This window comes from Suricata suricatta, chromosome 3 (genome assembly GCF_006229205.1).
Source record: "Suricata suricatta isolate VVHF042 chromosome 3, meerkat_22Aug2017_6uvM2_HiC, whole genome shotgun sequence".
Taxonomy (NCBI): Eukaryota; Metazoa; Chordata; class Mammalia; order Carnivora; family Herpestidae; genus Suricata; species Suricata suricatta.
Window position 1 is genome coordinate 138,853,601 of NC_043702.1, and position 18,201 is coordinate 138,871,801.

General features: G+C 39.7%; 1 protein-coding gene across 1 annotated transcript in view; it reads right to left on the reverse strand.

Annotated features, from left to right (window-relative positions):
- Nucleotides 1-5,215: 5,215 nt before the first annotated feature.
- DTL (denticleless E3 ubiquitin protein ligase homolog) overlaps nt 5,216-18,201 on the reverse strand; it is a 40,574-nt gene continuing 27,588 nt past the window's right edge. The window contains exons 15-16 of the mRNA XM_029933376.1: nt 9,300-10,135; nt 5,216-7,188 (exon numbers count right to left, since the gene is read on the reverse strand). Coding sequence (XP_029789236.1) covers nt 7,090-7,188; nt 9,300-10,135 — 935 coding nt within the window. The 3' untranslated portion in view covers nt 5,216-7,089. The remainder of the gene's footprint in view (nt 7,189-9,299; nt 10,136-18,201) is intronic.

Below are 18,201 nucleotides of genomic sequence, written 5' to 3' on the forward strand. Positions count from 1 at the left end.
CTGCTGGGTCAGAGGGTATGCATACCCTCCTCTCCATTCTTCAGTTTCTCCCCTACATTTGTGAGCAAGCCTTTCTCTACTTTTTCTTTTCTGAAGAATTTTTAACTTCTGTGCCTTTGTTCCTATTTTTTCCAACTTTCAATCATGTTTGTTAATCTTATGTTCCTGTAACACATATTATCAGTAAGGATTCTAGCTTCTAGTTCTGGACATCACCTGCCTCTGGTAGTTAAGGATGGTTTCCTCTCCAAGAAGTTAACATTTTTTCACTTATTACCCAAAGAGGAAATATATTTGGAACATTCTGAGAGTAGTTCTTTCAAGTGTGTGCAAAATAGAAAGCATGTATTTGATTAATAGGGGGCCAGGGACGTGTTTCTGTGAGGAATTATAGTATGGGAATTAAGACTGTGGACTTTGAGTCAGACCAAATCCACAAACTGCTGGCTATGTGTCCTTGGGTTAATGAATTAATTTCTTTGTACTTTAGTTTCCTTATCTGCCAAAATATGGGTAACAAATTATATCCCCCTATAGGGCAATTGTGTGTGTTACATGAAACCATCTATATGAGTTTGGTCAAAAGAGGTTTATAAACTTGGTCTTTAGGGAAAAAGACAGGCTTTCAAAATGCCTTCAGGTTTTATAGTGAGGATATATTCTGTAAGTTTGTCTCCTGTGTTTATACTGAACCTAAATACTTTTCTCACTCCTTTCTGGGGCAGCTGGCTAGGGAAGGCAAATGAGATGCCACCTGTGGCCACAGAACAGAGTGAAGTGAATTGCCCTACTTGGGAATCAAATCCACAGCCCTGACTTTAAGCACTATTTAACTGAGTTCAGCGGGCAACATAAAATGAAAAAGGAAAAGGTGAATGGGTCTAGAAATGCTGTCAAAGTAAGCAGGAAGGCAAGAGGATACCAGAGGGTAAGTCAAGTTAACAAGCTGCTCTAAACGGCATCCTCTCATGCAATTTGTTGTAAAAGAGTTGGCTGGAACAAAAACCATTCCTAATCATCAAAAAACCACATTCTAATTTTTCTTATCCTCTAGACTCTCCATGTAGGATTCCAGACTTTGTTGCTTATATCTCTTGGTTTTAGGACATAGTTTTCCAAAGCCAGAAACTTAATTACAGGTTCAACACTTCAAGGCCAATACCTAATTGCCTCATTAGGGAGCTGAGGAAGGTTTAGCATTGCCTTCCTCTTCTTACCCCTACCCTGAAGTTACTAATGTTTGCTTTGCCTTGTTTGTTAGTCAACCCTTGTAAAGATAGTGATTTTTGGACTCTGAGTCTCTTACTTCCACATAAAGTTATCTACATTCAATAAGGCTTTTGAAGAAGCAGCATTTTCAACCTGACATCAAATGGTGGGCCAGATAATGACCCATTAGAGGCAACAAGGCCTACTGGATTTTAGTTTTAATTATTTCAGTTCCTGTATCACTATTATTTCATAGTTACACTGTGAATAGTTACACTTAACAAACCATACTATTCTTCTTATTAAGTAGTTTTTAGAATATTATGAGTGCATCATTGTAGGTTCTCCAATGGTGGAGAAGAAATTAAAAAGGAGAAGAGTGGTTTGGAATGATTATTGAATGATGTGTTACTAACTTCAAGTCAATATAGCAAGGCCAGATGGTTTATTTATAGTCTGTTGTTTCAGGAACATATATTCTCTGGTAGTATACTGCTTGGGGAAGGGCTCATTTGTATAATCACTGTACTTTTACACCATGACTTTAAACGTGAGTAGGCTGGGACACCTGGGTGGCTCGGTTGGTTAAGCATTCAACTTCAGCTCAAGTCATGGTCTCGTGGTTCAGAACTTCGAGCCGCACATCGGGCTGTGTGCTGACAGCTCAGGGCTTGGAGCCTGCTTTGTATTCTGTGTTTTCCTATCTGCCCCTCCCTAGCTCGCATTCTGTGTCTCTCTCTCTCCCTCTCAAAAATAAACCTTAAAAAAAAAAAATTAAAAGGGAGTAGGCCGATAACAGGAAAAAAAAATAGCCCTTAACAACTTCATTTGAATTGATAATTTTGTCACCAACCCATGTAGGGGGCTGAGCACGGTGGAGTCATCTGTTTGTAGAGGTGCAGATTCCAGCTGGTAAGAGAACGCCATAGTGTATAAGTTCCCATTTGGAAACCAGGGTCTTGAACAGTGGCAGAGGCAGCATAATCTGGTGCTCAGATGCCAAGAGAAACCCCAATGTTGCGTCTGTCCACCATAATGTCAAAGAAACCTTCATGGCTGGTATTTCGGCACTGATGTGACAGGTACCAAACAGAAGCCCAGGGAAGAATCTCATTAGGTGAGAAAAAAGAATCTAGAGTCTACACTTTACTCCTCCATCAAATGTTTGAATCTTGCATCCTACTAAGAGAGCCACATGGCCTGCTTTGTGCTTCATCGCTAATTTGCCTTCCCACAGGCCAGGGAACACAATAGCCTAACAAGTGATCGAGAGTTGGCACTAAAGGCCAGCCAGCTGCAGCTTCGTCCCTAAAGGTGAACACGTGTTGAACAGTAGAGCAGAGTTGGGGGTAGCAGTCAGGAAGTGGGAGGATGGGCCTTGTGTGAGCAAATGCGTGACTTGCTTAGGGGTCCAGGATACAGATTTGCAAATTATAGCTTCTTTGCACATTGGCTGAGGCTACAAATGAAATAACCTCTGTAATTTTCATGTGTACCTGTGGGAAAGATTCATGAATTTCAAGCACCTGTGAAAGTGTGGCGTTCTCCCCCGCTGGCCCCCCAGAGGTCTATTTGCTCCTTTTGAAAAGTGTCAGGACTGGAAGGCTGAGGCAACATTAACAACAACAGAAAAGCTTCCCACGTTATTCTTATTTAATGCCCATACCTTTGAGAACCATGGCTCTAGTGGAACAGGAACAACGGGAATGGTTTAGAAATGGAAAGTTAAACCTTTATGCCCATTTATCCAGTGAGGACAGACTCCTGCTCTCCCTACTTTGAGAGTAATAGCTAACGGTGATTATTCAATAAATGTTAGCTATTATGTGCCAGGCACTGTCCCAAGAGTTATACACATAATCACCACACAATCTGATTTTACAAATGAGAAAACTGATTAACAGATAGGTTAAGGGACTTGCCCAATGTCACACAACTACGGCTCGATTCAAAGCTAGGCAGTTTGGGTACAGAGAACATGTTCTTTTTGCCTATTATTCATAATATCGTAAAGCATATCATAGAAACATGCATGAGAAAAGCAGTTTACTTTGAAAAGTTAAGGTGCTCTGAGAAGCTGCTGAATGAAGTTCCTGGAGGGATGAGTCTACATGGCATCCAGACAGCACTTGATATATTTATAGCTCCTCACAAACAACTTCACTCAAAGGACTGGAAAATCTGATCTTTCGCCTGTTTCTCTCAAGTTCTGACTTTAAGCCCATTGAAGTGCCACAGGTAAAGCGACTCCTTTGACAACCGAAATAAAGAGAAGAACTCAGCAGACCAGGTGCCTCACACAGGGCTTGGCTCCCAGGTGATGAATAAAATCTTGGCTGAATTGAAAGCCTTCCAGTCAAAGGCACTTTGAAATGTGCTATTCATAGTCTACAAAATGGCTTGAATACAGATTATTTGGAATGTCAAAACAGGAAGGGGCATGTGGCAGGTTAAGGAAATTAAAGAGAAATGAAGTATAAATGGAATACTAAACCTTTGAAATTCAAAATAAAGAACCTGGTTATATATCCTTGAAATAATCTTTCTTGGCTTAGCCGGGAAATGGGATAGATAAGCTCTGGGGATGGAATAAGCCTATTCTTTAATAATATAATACATCTTATTTGTGTTCTAAGTACTTGCCGTAAGCATACTGATCTGAACAAGCTGCTTAATATGCTCAGGTGATTTTTTTAAAAGGCTGACTTTACCCTACAACATTTCCTAACGACCCTTGCACTTTTAAACAGGCCTTTAAACATAGCTCAGAAAGAATAAAGGTTTTTCTACCACTTTAGACAACAAAATGGGTCCCCTAGAACAATGCTGGGCTGTATTCCTAGCATTAGATCTAATGAGGCGTTTAGACTCACCTCATGTCCAGCAAAATGTTGTGTTTGTCCTCCCCATAACTTTTAACCAGTATCTAAAGAGCTAATGCATAAAGCAGGGTTTTCCATAATTCCCAAGAATTATTGAGTGATGGCTAATTAGTTCGTGATGTGGCATGATCCACAATCCAAACCTAGGCAGCCAAAGAATCTCCTACGAAGACCTGTTGAGGAGGGAGACCTGATGAGCAAGAACTCACCGGGCCCATATTCAGCCCTTTAACTGCCATGCGGAGGACAATGACTCAGTTTTCCCAGCACGGCATTCTCATCTAATCTCTCTTCTGATGCACCTCTGTAAAATGCTGCTCACGATACCTAGTTGTGAACTGATTCTGAGACTACTTGGCCTTTGCTTTATGAGCAGTGTGAAGGGAAGGCCAGGAAAAAGAGACCTGAGAACAGTAGTTTATCTGCTATGGTAGGCTCTCAAAAAGCACATGCTGAATTGATACATGTCCTATCCAAGAACATGATCATAGGCTAATGTCACACACACACACACACACACACACACACACACACACCCCTTAAAAAGTTATCTCCAGGCATCTATATTGCACAGTTGAGGTGCAACCTATACTGGGTTCCCAAAAGTCTTAGTGAAGTTTTAAGCTTGGAGGGCTAGAGATGGGGTGGTGGACTGAATTTACCCTCTGCCAGTCCAACAGGGGTAGCTACAGATGGTTTTGATTTATCTTCAGTTAAATGTGCAGCCCAGATTAAAGGAAATATTTTAAAGGACTAATTAGTAAACCCTCACAAAAGTAAATTAAGGGCCTGTGATGAAACAGCCAAAGGAAACTCTAACACAGCACTGCAGCAATAATGCTTGGAGTGTATTCAAATGGAAAAGCTCTGGCTGGAAATACTTGTTTAGAAAAAGAACTACATCACTCCACCCTACTTCATCAAGTAATCAAAGCCATCTTAAGCGCTCAAGGTCTGACCAAGCAAGACATGTTTATTAAAACCTCTTTCAGCTTGAACTAGATCATATCCTTGGGAATAAACAAATTTTATTCAATGAACAAGTAGAAGGGATTCTTGATTACTACGACAGTTCTATTGTGTAGACTGCTTCTAGGCTAATGGAAAAAGCTCAGAAAAGGATATCAGATAAGGTAAAAGCCTTTATTATTCAGGATCAGCTCAAAGTCTGACACTGACAGAGGCAAGGATAATTATTATCTCATTACATTTGACCTTTGGCACCCATTTGAAGTACTAGTTTCCCAAGTGGGACATGTTACAGCCAGTAGACTCTCAACACACATTTACCCCAATTTCACTCAGTAGAGCTGTTAGATGTTCAAGGAGACGAAGAATGTAATTATCTAGTTATCCTTTTCCTCCCCCACTTGGCTTTCAAAGCAAGAGATAGATATCATTTTCAGCAGATATGGTCATAAAAGCACCTTTCTATAGCCTAACATTCAAAAATCAAACACCAATTATAAGCAGAATTCCTAAATATTCAGTTAATGCTATGGAGTGCTTTGTTTCAAAAACAGCAATTCTGTGCCTTCCCTTTACTTATTTTTCTCCTTGGAGAAAACCATGTGTAATCAACATATTAGACTTACAGCATTAAAGGAATTAAAAAGTTGTCATTAAGAACAGCTTTTTAAATTAGGACAAAAATATGAATAAACTCCACACATTTCTCAGGGTTATGGATAAAATGAATCAAGTTCCATGATTGTTAAGGGAGTCCTTTCCAAGGACGTAACATATAGAAAGTACATAAAGCTTATGAGGTTATAAAGGGGACAAATATAAAACAACAGTTCAGTTCAAGACGATTGATATGAAACTGTTGGTTAAAGAAGATGCCCAAGATATTGTACGTTATTAACTTAGAGTCAGCCTAAACATTTTCTACATTAAATATCTAGAGAAATTTCCAGGACTTTTCAGCTCAGGGCTATTCTAGAGGGTCACTTTTTTTTTTTTTTTTTTTTTAAATATATGAAGAAAATCCGAAAAATCAAGTTAAAAGCCAAGAGTTGTTTTTTAGGTCTTGGCTTTCAGTTCAGAGCTATCTTCTTTGATAAAAGTATCAATAAGAAATGGTTACTTTTTCTTAAAACCTGATGACTTCCATTTTGAAAAATTTGTAGCCCCTAGAGAACTGAGGATGGATTTCACACCCCAGCTTTGACGCAGGACTACTGATCTTGTAAGTATCTTTGTCTAGTAAATGGCAAAACTGTAACCTCTTATAGAACATGATGTTGGGTTGCTAGATAGTAAATTGCTTAATAAAAAATAAGGATCATAGTCTCATATGTGAGATATATTTGGGGGAGAAAGGCCAGGTAGAAGTTTCTAGTGTTGTTCTCCTAGTTTCTCCAAAGTGTTGACACTTATCACTGGTCTTAAAATAAAGACGATTTTAGCTTAAGAGACTGTATTATAACACTGAATCAATATAAACGTAGTTATTTGAACGTCATATTTTTACACATACTAAAAAAACAAAACAAAACAAAAAACCTTAAGTGTAGTGAAAAGCTTATATAAATTTTAAATGAAATTATATTTGAGGCAGCACAGATCCAGGGGTCCCCAGCAGAAGACTTTTCCAGCACTTGGCCTTCAGACAGGCCTCCTGCTGTGACCAGCAGGGATTTTCCACTGTGTACCCACAGTCTCAGAGGAACAAGAGACAAGTCTTGCTTTTTGCCTCTATGAACTGGGATGTCAATTATCAGAGAAGAGGCAGAATTTAAAAAGTGAAGACTTCTCATTCAAAATGTTACAGAGTGACAAACTTACTTTATGGAATTTAAACACAGCATTCACCCCAAGGAAGCTGCGTTATAAGCTTAGAACCAGAGTAGGTAAACTTCAGAATTAAAAGGATTTTTCTCTGATAATGAAAACTGGTAGCGTTCTTAAAGATCGGTTATTGAATCACTCTGTTGTATATATATTTTTCTTGTTTTAAGAGGCCCAAGTTCAGTTAACTCACTCAGATTAGAATCTATAATTCTGTTGACTGTTCAGGACTACAGAAGTCGTCTTGGGATTTTCTATGGAAGTATGTGCAGATTTTCCTCATGGAGCTGGGAGTAATAGTGACCTAGAAAAGAACGGTTAGATTTCAGAGATTTTCTAAGATCAAGTTCAGTTGTTACCTCAGCAAGTTATCAGTAAAGGGTATTTTAAGGTGGGATGCCTAGAAATTTGATTATTTCGTCAGCCAGCTTTCAAGTCCCAAATACGCTGAGGGCAATGTTTCTTTTGGCTGATTTGTACTGAATTTAGTAAAAACTTAATAGACATATGTAAGAATGGAAGGCATAGGTTTTTCATGTGAGCAGAAAATATTTACCAGTTAAACTTCCCAATAAGAACCAAAGGTTATAATAACCCTCCTCTTTGAAAGAAATGAGTAAATCACCACCCTCCTCAAATTTACAAATGGGGTAGGGATTCAAACGGCAGCAGCTACCCTTCTCTGGGAAGTTTTATTGTTATGTACATATTTTGCTTCAAAGATTGAAATTATAAAACCAGAAATATATGAGACTGGCACATTATTTTTAAGTCTTAAAAATGTATACATTAGAAAAAACAATTTTTCATTGAAATTATTTTTCTGCTAACACACAGTTGAGACCAGTTCTGGAAAAAAGGAAGCATTTTGGTTAGAAGCAAAAAACAGATACAAAGATAATTTTAGGGGAAGAAAGAAGATTCCTGATAGCTATTTTTTCCCCATGTTCTGTAGCAAGGTCTTGCCTAGAGTTGTGTTCAAAGTAATCTTTAAAATATTTTCCAGGGGCACCTGGGTGGCTCAGTCGGTTAAGCGTCCGACTTTGGCTAAGGTCATGATCTCACAGTTTGTGAGTTCAAGCCCCATGTTGGGCTCTGTGCTGACAACTGAGGGCCCGGAGCCTACTTTGGATTCTGTGTCTCCCTCTCTCTCTACCCCTCCCCAGCTCATGCTCTATCTCTCTCATTCAAAAACAAATAACCATTAAAAAATAAATAAAATATTTCTAGTTTATTTTTCCTAAAATTATGGGATAGGCTTTAGGACAGTAGGACGGGAATATGAGCACTTATTAAACTAAAACTGGCTTGACGCTATCCAGCTTCTCCCTTTTAGATTCTTGGGTTGGATTTTAATCATTCTACCACCTTCTCCTTAGCAAGGAGCAAGAACTGCTATGAATCAGACCAGAAACTTCGTTAACCTACCCCCCTTCACTTGCAAACTGATTTCCTGAAGCTTTCTAGGCCTTCTGACCTGTGCCCATACTCACCCAAAGCTCACAGCTGCTTCTCCCGCCACCATTACGACAGGTCCTTTGCTTTTCAAGGTTCACAAACCTCTTTCTGCTAGCAGTACACGTTTATGAAATTATTTAACTTACATATTATGTCAGGCAATGAAATAGGAGCCCTAAAAAGGTCAAGTGAAACTAAACTGAATGTTTAAAATATAAAGATACAGGTGAACTGCCAAAAATACTGGTGTGAGCAAGGTGACAGTACAAAAATTTGGGGAAAACCATAAACATCTGGAAGGATTCTGCATTTAAATTGCTTTAAGTATCTAAGTTTCACTGTATTTGAAATAGTCTTAAACTGTCATTAACAAACTGGAAATCTATTCATAGATGTTGGTAACTTGTCCGTGAATGTCAGTTTTATCTATAAAAAAAGGAAGGGAACCTATAAAAAGTGGTTGCCAGGGGCTGGGGCGTGGGGAAAATAAAAAGAAAACGCAGGGGTTGGGTGGGGAGGGAATAATGCCAAACAAAGAAGAGGGAAGATATTTCTGAATTTATGTACTAGAGGATGATGAAGGCTTTGAGGAATCAGGCACCAGGGCTGAGGGGTATGGACCTTCACAGAAGGGATTTTAATGGGAGTAAATGGGGTTGCTAGATAATAAAAATACAGCAACATCTAGTTACATTTGAATTTCAAACAAATACCTTTTAGTATAAAGAATTTTTTGTATAAATATGTCCCATGCAGAATCTGTCCTGAATTTTTATGCGCTAAATCTGTCATCCCTAGGTATAAGTAGATTTACTTAAAAAAAGAAAAAGAAAAAACCAAAATATCCTGCCTTCTGAGAAGAGTGCTTGTCCTTGACCTCTTCCAGGTAGAGACTGTTACCTTTGCACTGGCCCCTTTCAGGTTAGTGAATGCACCTTCCCACCACTGCCGACTTACCGGGCCTGGAGAAGTCTTTCCGCTCTGTCTCCGGGAATTGGGGGTCTGGGAGGATGGACTTCGGGGAGATGAATTCTCAGCCTTCCTTTTGGCTGCCATGGCCAATAACCAGTTTTTATTCTCTGGGGAGCTATTCTCTTTGCCTGCCACCTCAGACCCTTCTCCGCAAGATCCCAAAGGAAGAGGCAGGGTTCTGCAGCTTTCCGAAGCATACGGACTGGCGGGAGAAGGAGGCTCTGAGATACTCATACTGCTGGCTCCCTCAGTCTTGCTTGGTTTGGGAGGACCCAGAGAGTCCTTACCAAGGTCTTCCTGGCTCCCAGCAAGGCAGCACAGATCCAAATGAAGCTTTTCAACTGGGTCATCAAGCTCAGTCACACAGTTGCAACTCTTCACACACTTCTGTTTCACACTCTCCAGACAACTTGAGTCCAGCCTCCTCTTTACTCGATTTCTAGACTCGGAGCAAGCCACCGCTTGGGATGACTTTAGGCTCACAGGAATGAGGGCTTTCCTTGGAGACGTGATCTGGGTCTCAGAAGCAGGTGGAGTGATGGGTGGTGATGAGGACGGTGTTCGGGTCATCCAGTTTCTAATGGACATCTTGAAAGATGAGGGTGGCTTGGGAGACACTGAGGACACAGAGCCTCTTCTGCTGATGGGAGACCGGGCTTTGGCAGGAGGGGTTTTAATTGAGAACGTGGGAGTATTTGAAGGAAGAGGGAGGTCTCCTGCACAGCTTGGAGCACAAGCTGCTGATGACGGAGAAGAAATGGATGGACTGCTCTTTGCTCTGGGGGCTTTGGCAGGAGTACTCTGGCTACTTGTCACCGCTACTGGAAAAGAACAGAGGGTCACAAAAATCAGAAGAGAAAGCCATAGAAAATCCCTGAATTCTCACCAAGGAAAATTATAGCTAACTTACTCATATAGGAATGGATTTCCCAGTGAGCAGATTACATAAATTACTTGATTCTTACTATACCCTTTCAGCATTTTCCTTCCCCCTTCCTAACTGCCAGCCTCCCAACCTCTCTGTTGTAAAACATATACTTGTAATAATCTAAGAAATACAGAAAACTTAAAGGAAAAAAATTTAAATCATCCAGGTAAACCACTTATAGCGTTTTTTTCTATACTCATTCAGTGACATATACATTTTACACCTCAAATTTTTGCTATGCAAAGGAGACCGTAATGTATACAATATTCAGTAACCTGCTTATCATGAACATTCCCCACATTAATATAGATGCATATTATAATTCTTAATAGCTACCCAGTATTCTAAGGTAACAGCAAGTAATTTGTTAATGATATTTTGTTTTCATAAGTAAAGTTGCCATTAGAATTCCTGTATATGCTTTTGAGCAATGCAAGGGCAGAGGGGCACTGCACAGTTCCCAAGCAGAAGTGCACTGGTCTAAAATTTGGCACGACCATTTACTACTGACTTTGCCTCACACAACCCTCTATGTCCTCTGCTTCTGCTTCAGTTTCCATATCTATTAAATGGACAACTTTTAATGTCTACAAGAAATAATCCCATCAATTACTTGTTAAAGTTATTAGGCCTCACTTGGCTTTCCACCTTAATTTAGAAAAGGCTACTTTCCACAAGCCAAGGAATGCCATTGCCAAAACCAAATGCTTGCTTTCAATAAAGCAAATCAGTGGAGAAAACGCTTCTCTATGTGTTCTGTCTGTCCCTGGTTTACAAGCAATGGCAAGCACTTGAGGAAAATTCTTATAAGTTTCATGCTTCTTTCCACTTTAGCCCTACCAAAGATAACTCTGTTATTTTCTTACTTTCCTTCTGAGCGTTCTAGATTTCTGAAATAGTGTTCCTGTCTCTAATAACAAGGAAAGGTCATCAATTATTTCTAAATCACAAACTCTTTGAATTATAACTCTAATATTTAATTCAGCTTAACTACTGAATTGCATTTATATGCAACTGAATTTAGGATGAGCTGACCTAAAAAGACAATCTCTCAGGGCACCTGGGTGGCTCGGTTGGTTAGGCGTCCAGCTTCGGCTCAGGTCATGATCTCCCAGTTTGTGGGATCAAGCTCTGCATTGGGCTCTGTGCTGACAGCTAGCTCAGAGCCTGGAGCCTGCTTCGGATTCTGTACCTCCCCCTCTCTCTGACCCTCCCTTGCTCGCGCTCTCTCTCTGTCTCTCAAAAATAAATAAAAAACATAAAAAAAAGACACTCTCTCTTAGAGCTAGAAAACAGATGTACAGCAGTAATTTAAGTCATTTAGTTACCTTGTATGTTCTACCCTGTTCTTTTTACTCATCAAGCAGTTTTGCCTTGAGGCAGAGAAATTCTACAAACTGACTTTTGCCTAAACTTTCCCCATTAACTATACGTTCAGAAATGGCCAATGTGATACTGCTCCTTCAATTATGCTCATTACTGGAAAATCCCACTCTGGCATAACGTGCCACAGAAGGAGAGTTAGTGACAGGGACTGTCCCTAAAGCATCTGGTGATAGTTCTCATACTCATATTCTAGAGCTTGGTTAGTTATTATTTCAGGACAGAAGCTTTTCATTTGCTTCACTCCCCAGCACAGGTCAACAGTCATGCACAGCTCCTGTAGTTACTAGTTCCTAGTTCCATGAGGGTTAAGGCAGAAAGTCCTAACATAGCACGGGTCTTACACCATGCAGATTCTAACACAGGATTAGGGGAGAAGGAAAGGCTGGGCCCTGGGCCAAGCAGGTATCTAGGTTTCTGATACCTGAGTAGCAGACATCTGAAGTGTTTACTAAAGGTCAGAGGGAGATCTGATGTGATGGAAAGCTGGGGCATTTCTCTTCCTTTAGGATGTTAAAATGGAGGAAGGAGTGGACCATGGGGGTTTCAAAGAGAAGATTTTATTAACGTTGAAGGCTAACAAAACTCTGGGCCAAATTTCAATTTTTAAAAAATAGTAATTAGATTATTAAGATAATAAAATTTCATGGTAAAAAAATTCAGTTACAAAGGGGAATTAAGTGAAAGTAAAAAGCCCTCTTTATAACCTTCTGATTTTACTCTTGTCTTGTGCATCCCACAATTTTCTAGATGCCAATAGCACAAAGGTATATCAGACCTTAAAAACCCAACAATGGATTATTACACACACACACACACACACACACACACACCTACATATACACACTCTGTGATTTCTTTTCTATCTAAAAGGTGTTTTTTACTCTCTATATCTCTAGAAGTACACTTAGATACACTGCATTCTTTTTAAGAGCTACGCAGCATGTCACTATTCTGGTGGAATTCATTTAAATAGGACACGGCCATTTAGTACGTCACCTACTGAACCCCCACTGACCCTAAGCACTGTGTGAGGTCTGATGACACAGTATCACAGACTGCATTACTGCCCTAAGAGCCTCCTGCAAGCCAGGTCCTTTGAGGAATTATAGAGAGCTTACTAAGAATCAGTCATTTTGCAGCTTCTTTCTGTGTAAGAGTTTGCCATCTGGCCTCAGCCCACCTTTTCAGTCATATCATGTACTGCTACGTTAGGCTCCTGTTACAGGAGACTACTCACTGCTTCCTGAACAAGCTGTGCACTCAGACATCTCTGTCTTTGTTCATGGGGCTTTCTCACCAAGTCTGCCCCTTCTTGGCCAGGCAAAAATTCTCCTCATGTTTCAGGCTCTGATTGACATCCGTTAACTTCATTGTGAGGATTTCACAAACTTCTTTCATTGTGAAGAATTCACAAACTTCTTTCCTCCTCTCCCACAGGAAGTAGGTTCCTTTGTTTATACAGTGTTTTGTTTATACAGCTAAGAGAAATGTTTACAACATAATACGGCTTTTCTATCTGCCTCCTGGACTAGACTGTGAGCACCCAGAAGTTAGGTGATGATGATTTACTCATTTTTAGGTCTAGTGCCCCTTTGGTACTCAGGAAAGAACTATTAAACAATGTTTGTGAAATTTCATTACTGCTCAGAGGGATGACAGTGAGGTTCCCTGCATCAAAAAACAGACTCTAAGTATTCTGTAGACTTGCAAGACTATAGCAAGCACATGAGATAGAACAGGTAAGGTTTCCTTCTCTTTAAGATAAGGACAATCACCTCTGTCACTCAATAATGCCTAGACCAGAGGTTCTCAATCCTGGCGGCATACCAGAATTACTCGAGGCTTCATAAGACTACAGGTACCTGGCCCCCACCCCAGATCTGACTAATCTCTAGGGACACACAAACTTTTAAAAAAGCTCCACGACTGGTTAGGATGCACAGCCGGGGATGAGAACCATTTGCCCTGACAGTACTGAGATTGCTGGCTGAAACAGTGAAACAATAGTAAGCGATAGAGCAGGTGCTGGCTGGGAAAAGTAGGGCAGAGGGAGGGAAAAGGGGCTGTGCCTTGGGTTTACAGCCTTCTAGTTGGTGTGTTAAAAGGGCCAACAGAGAAGATATAAAGCCCAGGACAACAGTGACGATTGGGGTGACAATTAGAAGCTTGGGAAAGCAGAGGACCATAATTTTCAAAATGGTAGTGTGATTAACAGCAGCCAATCTCTCACTGGGAGCTGGGTTACAGGGCTGGATAGCCAACATGCCCACCTTTGGCATTCACGTGGGGTTGCTTCTCTGTAGTGCTCTTCAGAGTAACTCTAGCAGCACCCTGAATGGAGAAATCTTGCTTGGGTCTTAACTTGAACTTTGCTTTCCTGTGTTGGGTTCTAAAGGAGGCAGTACTGCAGAGGGCTTCCAGGCATGTGCTCTAGAACCAGACTGCAAGTGTCTGAACTCGTTCTACTACAAACTTCACAGCTGTGTGTGATGTTAGGCAAGCCTAACTTCCTTGAGCTTCAGTTTCGGCTGTTTGGGAAACTAAATAAGATAATCCAAGTGGGTCCTTAGAATGACTGTGCTCATACTCAATAATGGCTAAATGTTGTTGCTATTATTATGGTCTAAACTTAGTCAACATGTCTTAACTCTTTTTGTGACTTGGCTTCCAAAACCAAGAATAATTAATGACACACTAAAAATAATTAGTTAAAGGCAACTAAACTTTTCATTAATACTCTTAAAATGGTTACAGCAATTAATACAGAAATGCCGCCTCTGGGAATCTATTTTAATGGGATGAGGGAACCCTAAATTCAGAAAAAAGGTTCACAGAATACTGGAAACAAAATGTCCAACTATGAGAGAATAGCTAGATAAACTGTGGAACATTTACTCAGTGAACTGTTTTAAATATTTCGCTAAAAAGATAACACAGAAAGTGCTTAGAACATCATGTTCAGTGAAGACATCCCCAAGAAATCAAATGTATTTACAGTATAAACATGATTCTATTAATAAGAATTTCTGTGGAAAAGAAGGAAAATCTCAAAAAATAAGTTAAAATGTTAATTATTTGTTAAGTGGTGGAAACACTGATAGCTTTATCCTATGATTCTTCTCTTTTTCATTTTCTAAAATTAGGAAGAGATAAGTAAGTACAAAGACAAGGCAGCTGATAGATATCTATGTTCATGGATCACAAAAGTTAACACATTATTAAGACAGACGGCAGTATTCCCCAAAATAAACTATAGATTCGATATAATTCCTATCACAACCTCAGGGGACTATTTTGCAGAAATTGACAAGCTGGTTCTGATATTTGTATAGAAATACAAGAGACCAAGAATAGCCAAAATAATCTTGAAAAAGAAAATTGGAGCCGACCCAGTTTCCAATTTTAAAACTTGCTACAAAACTACAGTAATCAAGATAATGCAGTATCAGCATAAAGATAGACATGCACATCAAAGAGTAGAACGAGAACCTAGAAATAAACCCTTACATTTATGGTCAATTGATTTTTGGCAAGGGTATGCAAACACTTCAATGGAGCAAAGAACAGTCTCTTTTAAAAATGATACTGAGAACCCTGGATATCCATGTATAAAAGAATGAATTTGGATCCTTATCTCATATCTAGTACGCAAAAATAAACACAAAGCAGACCAGATGGCTAAAAATCTCTTTGTGACCTTGGGTTAAGCATTGGTTTCTTAGATACAACATCAAAAGCACAGATGATAAGGAAAAAAACAGATACATTGGATTTGATCAGAATTAGAAAATTTTGTGTCAAAGGACACCATTGGGCAAGTAAAAAGACAACCTACAGAATAAGAGAGAATATTCACAATACATTCATTATATGACACAGGAATTATATCCAAAGTATACAAAGAACACTTACAACTCAACATTAAAGAAGACAAATAGCTAATTAAAATATGGGTGAAGGATGTGCAGAGGCAGTTCTCCCAAGAACAAATACTGTATACACATACTGTATACAAATACAAATGGCAAAAAAGCACATGGAAAAAAAGCTCAGTATCATTAGGGATTAGGGCAATTTAAATCTAAACCACAATGGATTCCACTTCACATTCACTAGGAGGGCTCCAATTAAGAAGACAATAACAAGTGCTGATAAGGATATAGAGAAATTGGAGTGCTCATTTTGGATGCTGAAAATATTCTAGAATGAGACTGTGTTGATGAGTGCCTAACTCTGAATATACCAAAGGCCACTGCACTGTATACTTTAAATGGGTGGACAGATTTATGGTATGTAAATATATCTTGACAAGTCTCTAAAAAAACCCAAAACAACCTCAAGGGAAAAAACAGTTCAGGAAATAAAAAGTAACAGCAATTTACTATGTAACTCCCTTCTGAAAAGAAAACAAAAACAAAAACAAAAAACTAATCCTGTTCAAACCAAAATTACGATCCTGTATTGAGCAGAGATCCTGTATTGAGCAGAAGCAGGAACGCAGAGCACGTAGAGGTTTGGTAATGGTGGGGACACAGCGAAATCCTCACCTCGCAAAGTGAGAAGCCAGGAGATAATGTTGAAAACAAAACAAAAACCAAAAGTAACAGAAATGCACAAATACTAGAGATATAGACACACATATCAAAGAATCAGCTAGAAGACAGAATGGCTGCCCCTGAGGAAAGGGAGCTGTAAGGCAGGGCATCTGGGGACTGTTGTTTATTTTATCCACTGTTGCTCCCTGACTTGTTAAACTATAATACTAACAAAATAATTTTTTTAAAGAGAGAAAAAACCCAAAAATTAAAACTAAAGGCACCAAAGGCTTTACTGAAGTCGTCTTCAGAGTAAAAGACCCCCCTGGGGTTCAGTTCTGCTTATAGCATCTTGTAAGAGCCTGAAGAACTAAATCATTAGAAAAATGGGCACATATTCTGTCTCACCTTCAACTTCCCATTAGCTTAGGCCTTGATGGTTAACGTAAAATGAATCTTTAAGCATGAATTTCCAGCTTATTACATTACAACCATTCTCTCGTATCTACCCTCAACTTCCTCGGCCCTCCTCTCACTTTACACTTGTGGATTTAAACCACATCCCTGGTTAAATGCAGCTCCATACTTATAGTGTATTTGTACCTGGGAAGCAGATACCACCATGCTGACTGCTCATTAGCAATTCATGACCACTAGCCTCAAGTTGACCCACTGCCCAACAACTGTATTTCCCCGTCCACTTACTCTTCTGTGCATGACTATTTCAGACTCACTTATCTCTCCTCAAATACTAATCACCTCTTCCCTTACCCTTATTTTCAGTTGATGATCCTATCTTACTAAGAAAATAGAACTACCAACGTTTACAGGTTCTGACCTATGCTCACTGTGCCTATATGTTCCACCTTCTCTCTAATTACTATGGATGAACTATCCACACTCTTGGCAAAGGCCAACCCTTCTATTTGTAATTCAATACCATCCCTTCACAACTTACTTGAGAACAATGCTCCAGCAATTTTCCCTGCCATCAAGTTTCCCTTTCTATAGGATCCTTCCAATCACATACAAAGTGCTATATTTCTTAAAAAAATTTTTTAAATGTTTATTTTTGAGAGAGAGAGAGCACAAAGCAAGAGTGAGAGAGGAGCAGAGGAAGAGGAGGGTGGGGGAGAAGGGAAGGGAGAGGGGGGGAGGGAGAGAGGGAGGGGGAGGGAGAGAGGGAGGGGGAGGGAGAGAGAGAAAGCACAAGAATCTTAACCAGGTTCTTCACTGTCAGACAGAGCCCAACATGGGGCTTAAACTCACGGCGTGGGAGATGATGACCTGGCCAAAGTTGGATGCTTAACCGACTGAGCCACCCAGGTGCCCTAAAATGCTATATTCGTATTAAAACAATACAAAAACAAATGCTACTTCTTCCTTCAGCTACCACTTCATTTCTCTCCTTTCCTTTCTAGAAAAACTCCTTGACAAAGACTTCTATACTTGTAGTCTCGAAGTTCTCTTCTCTGATCTTTCTGAACACCCATCAGACCATGGCATTCCACCAAAACTGCTCTCATGAAAGTCACCAAATAATCCCCACACTGCCAAATCCAAAGGTCAATTTTCAGTCTGTCTTACGTGAAATGCTAAAAACATTTGATCAAATGGATACCCCTCTTAATTACTTGGTTCTCAAAATACAGTATTCTCTGGTTTTTTCTCTAACTTCTCTGGTTGTGTCTATTCCTTCACCTCTCTAATCTCTCGACATTGGTGTGTTCCAAGGCTCAGACTGCAGACCTATTCTCTTTCCTTAGCTACAGCTTCCTTGGTCTATATGATGATGAATCCCAAATTTATACGTTTAGTCCCAAACTGCAGAATTAACATTTAACTGCCTCTCTGACATCTACATTTGAATGTCTAATAATATCAGATACCATATCCAAAGGGAACTTCAGCTATTCCCTCCCAAACCTGTTCCTTCTGCAGGGACTCCTGTCTAGGTCAACGGCAATTCCATTATTCTAGCTTTGCACGCCCTAAGCTCTGAAGTCATCTGTGGTAATTCTCCCTTACATTACACGTC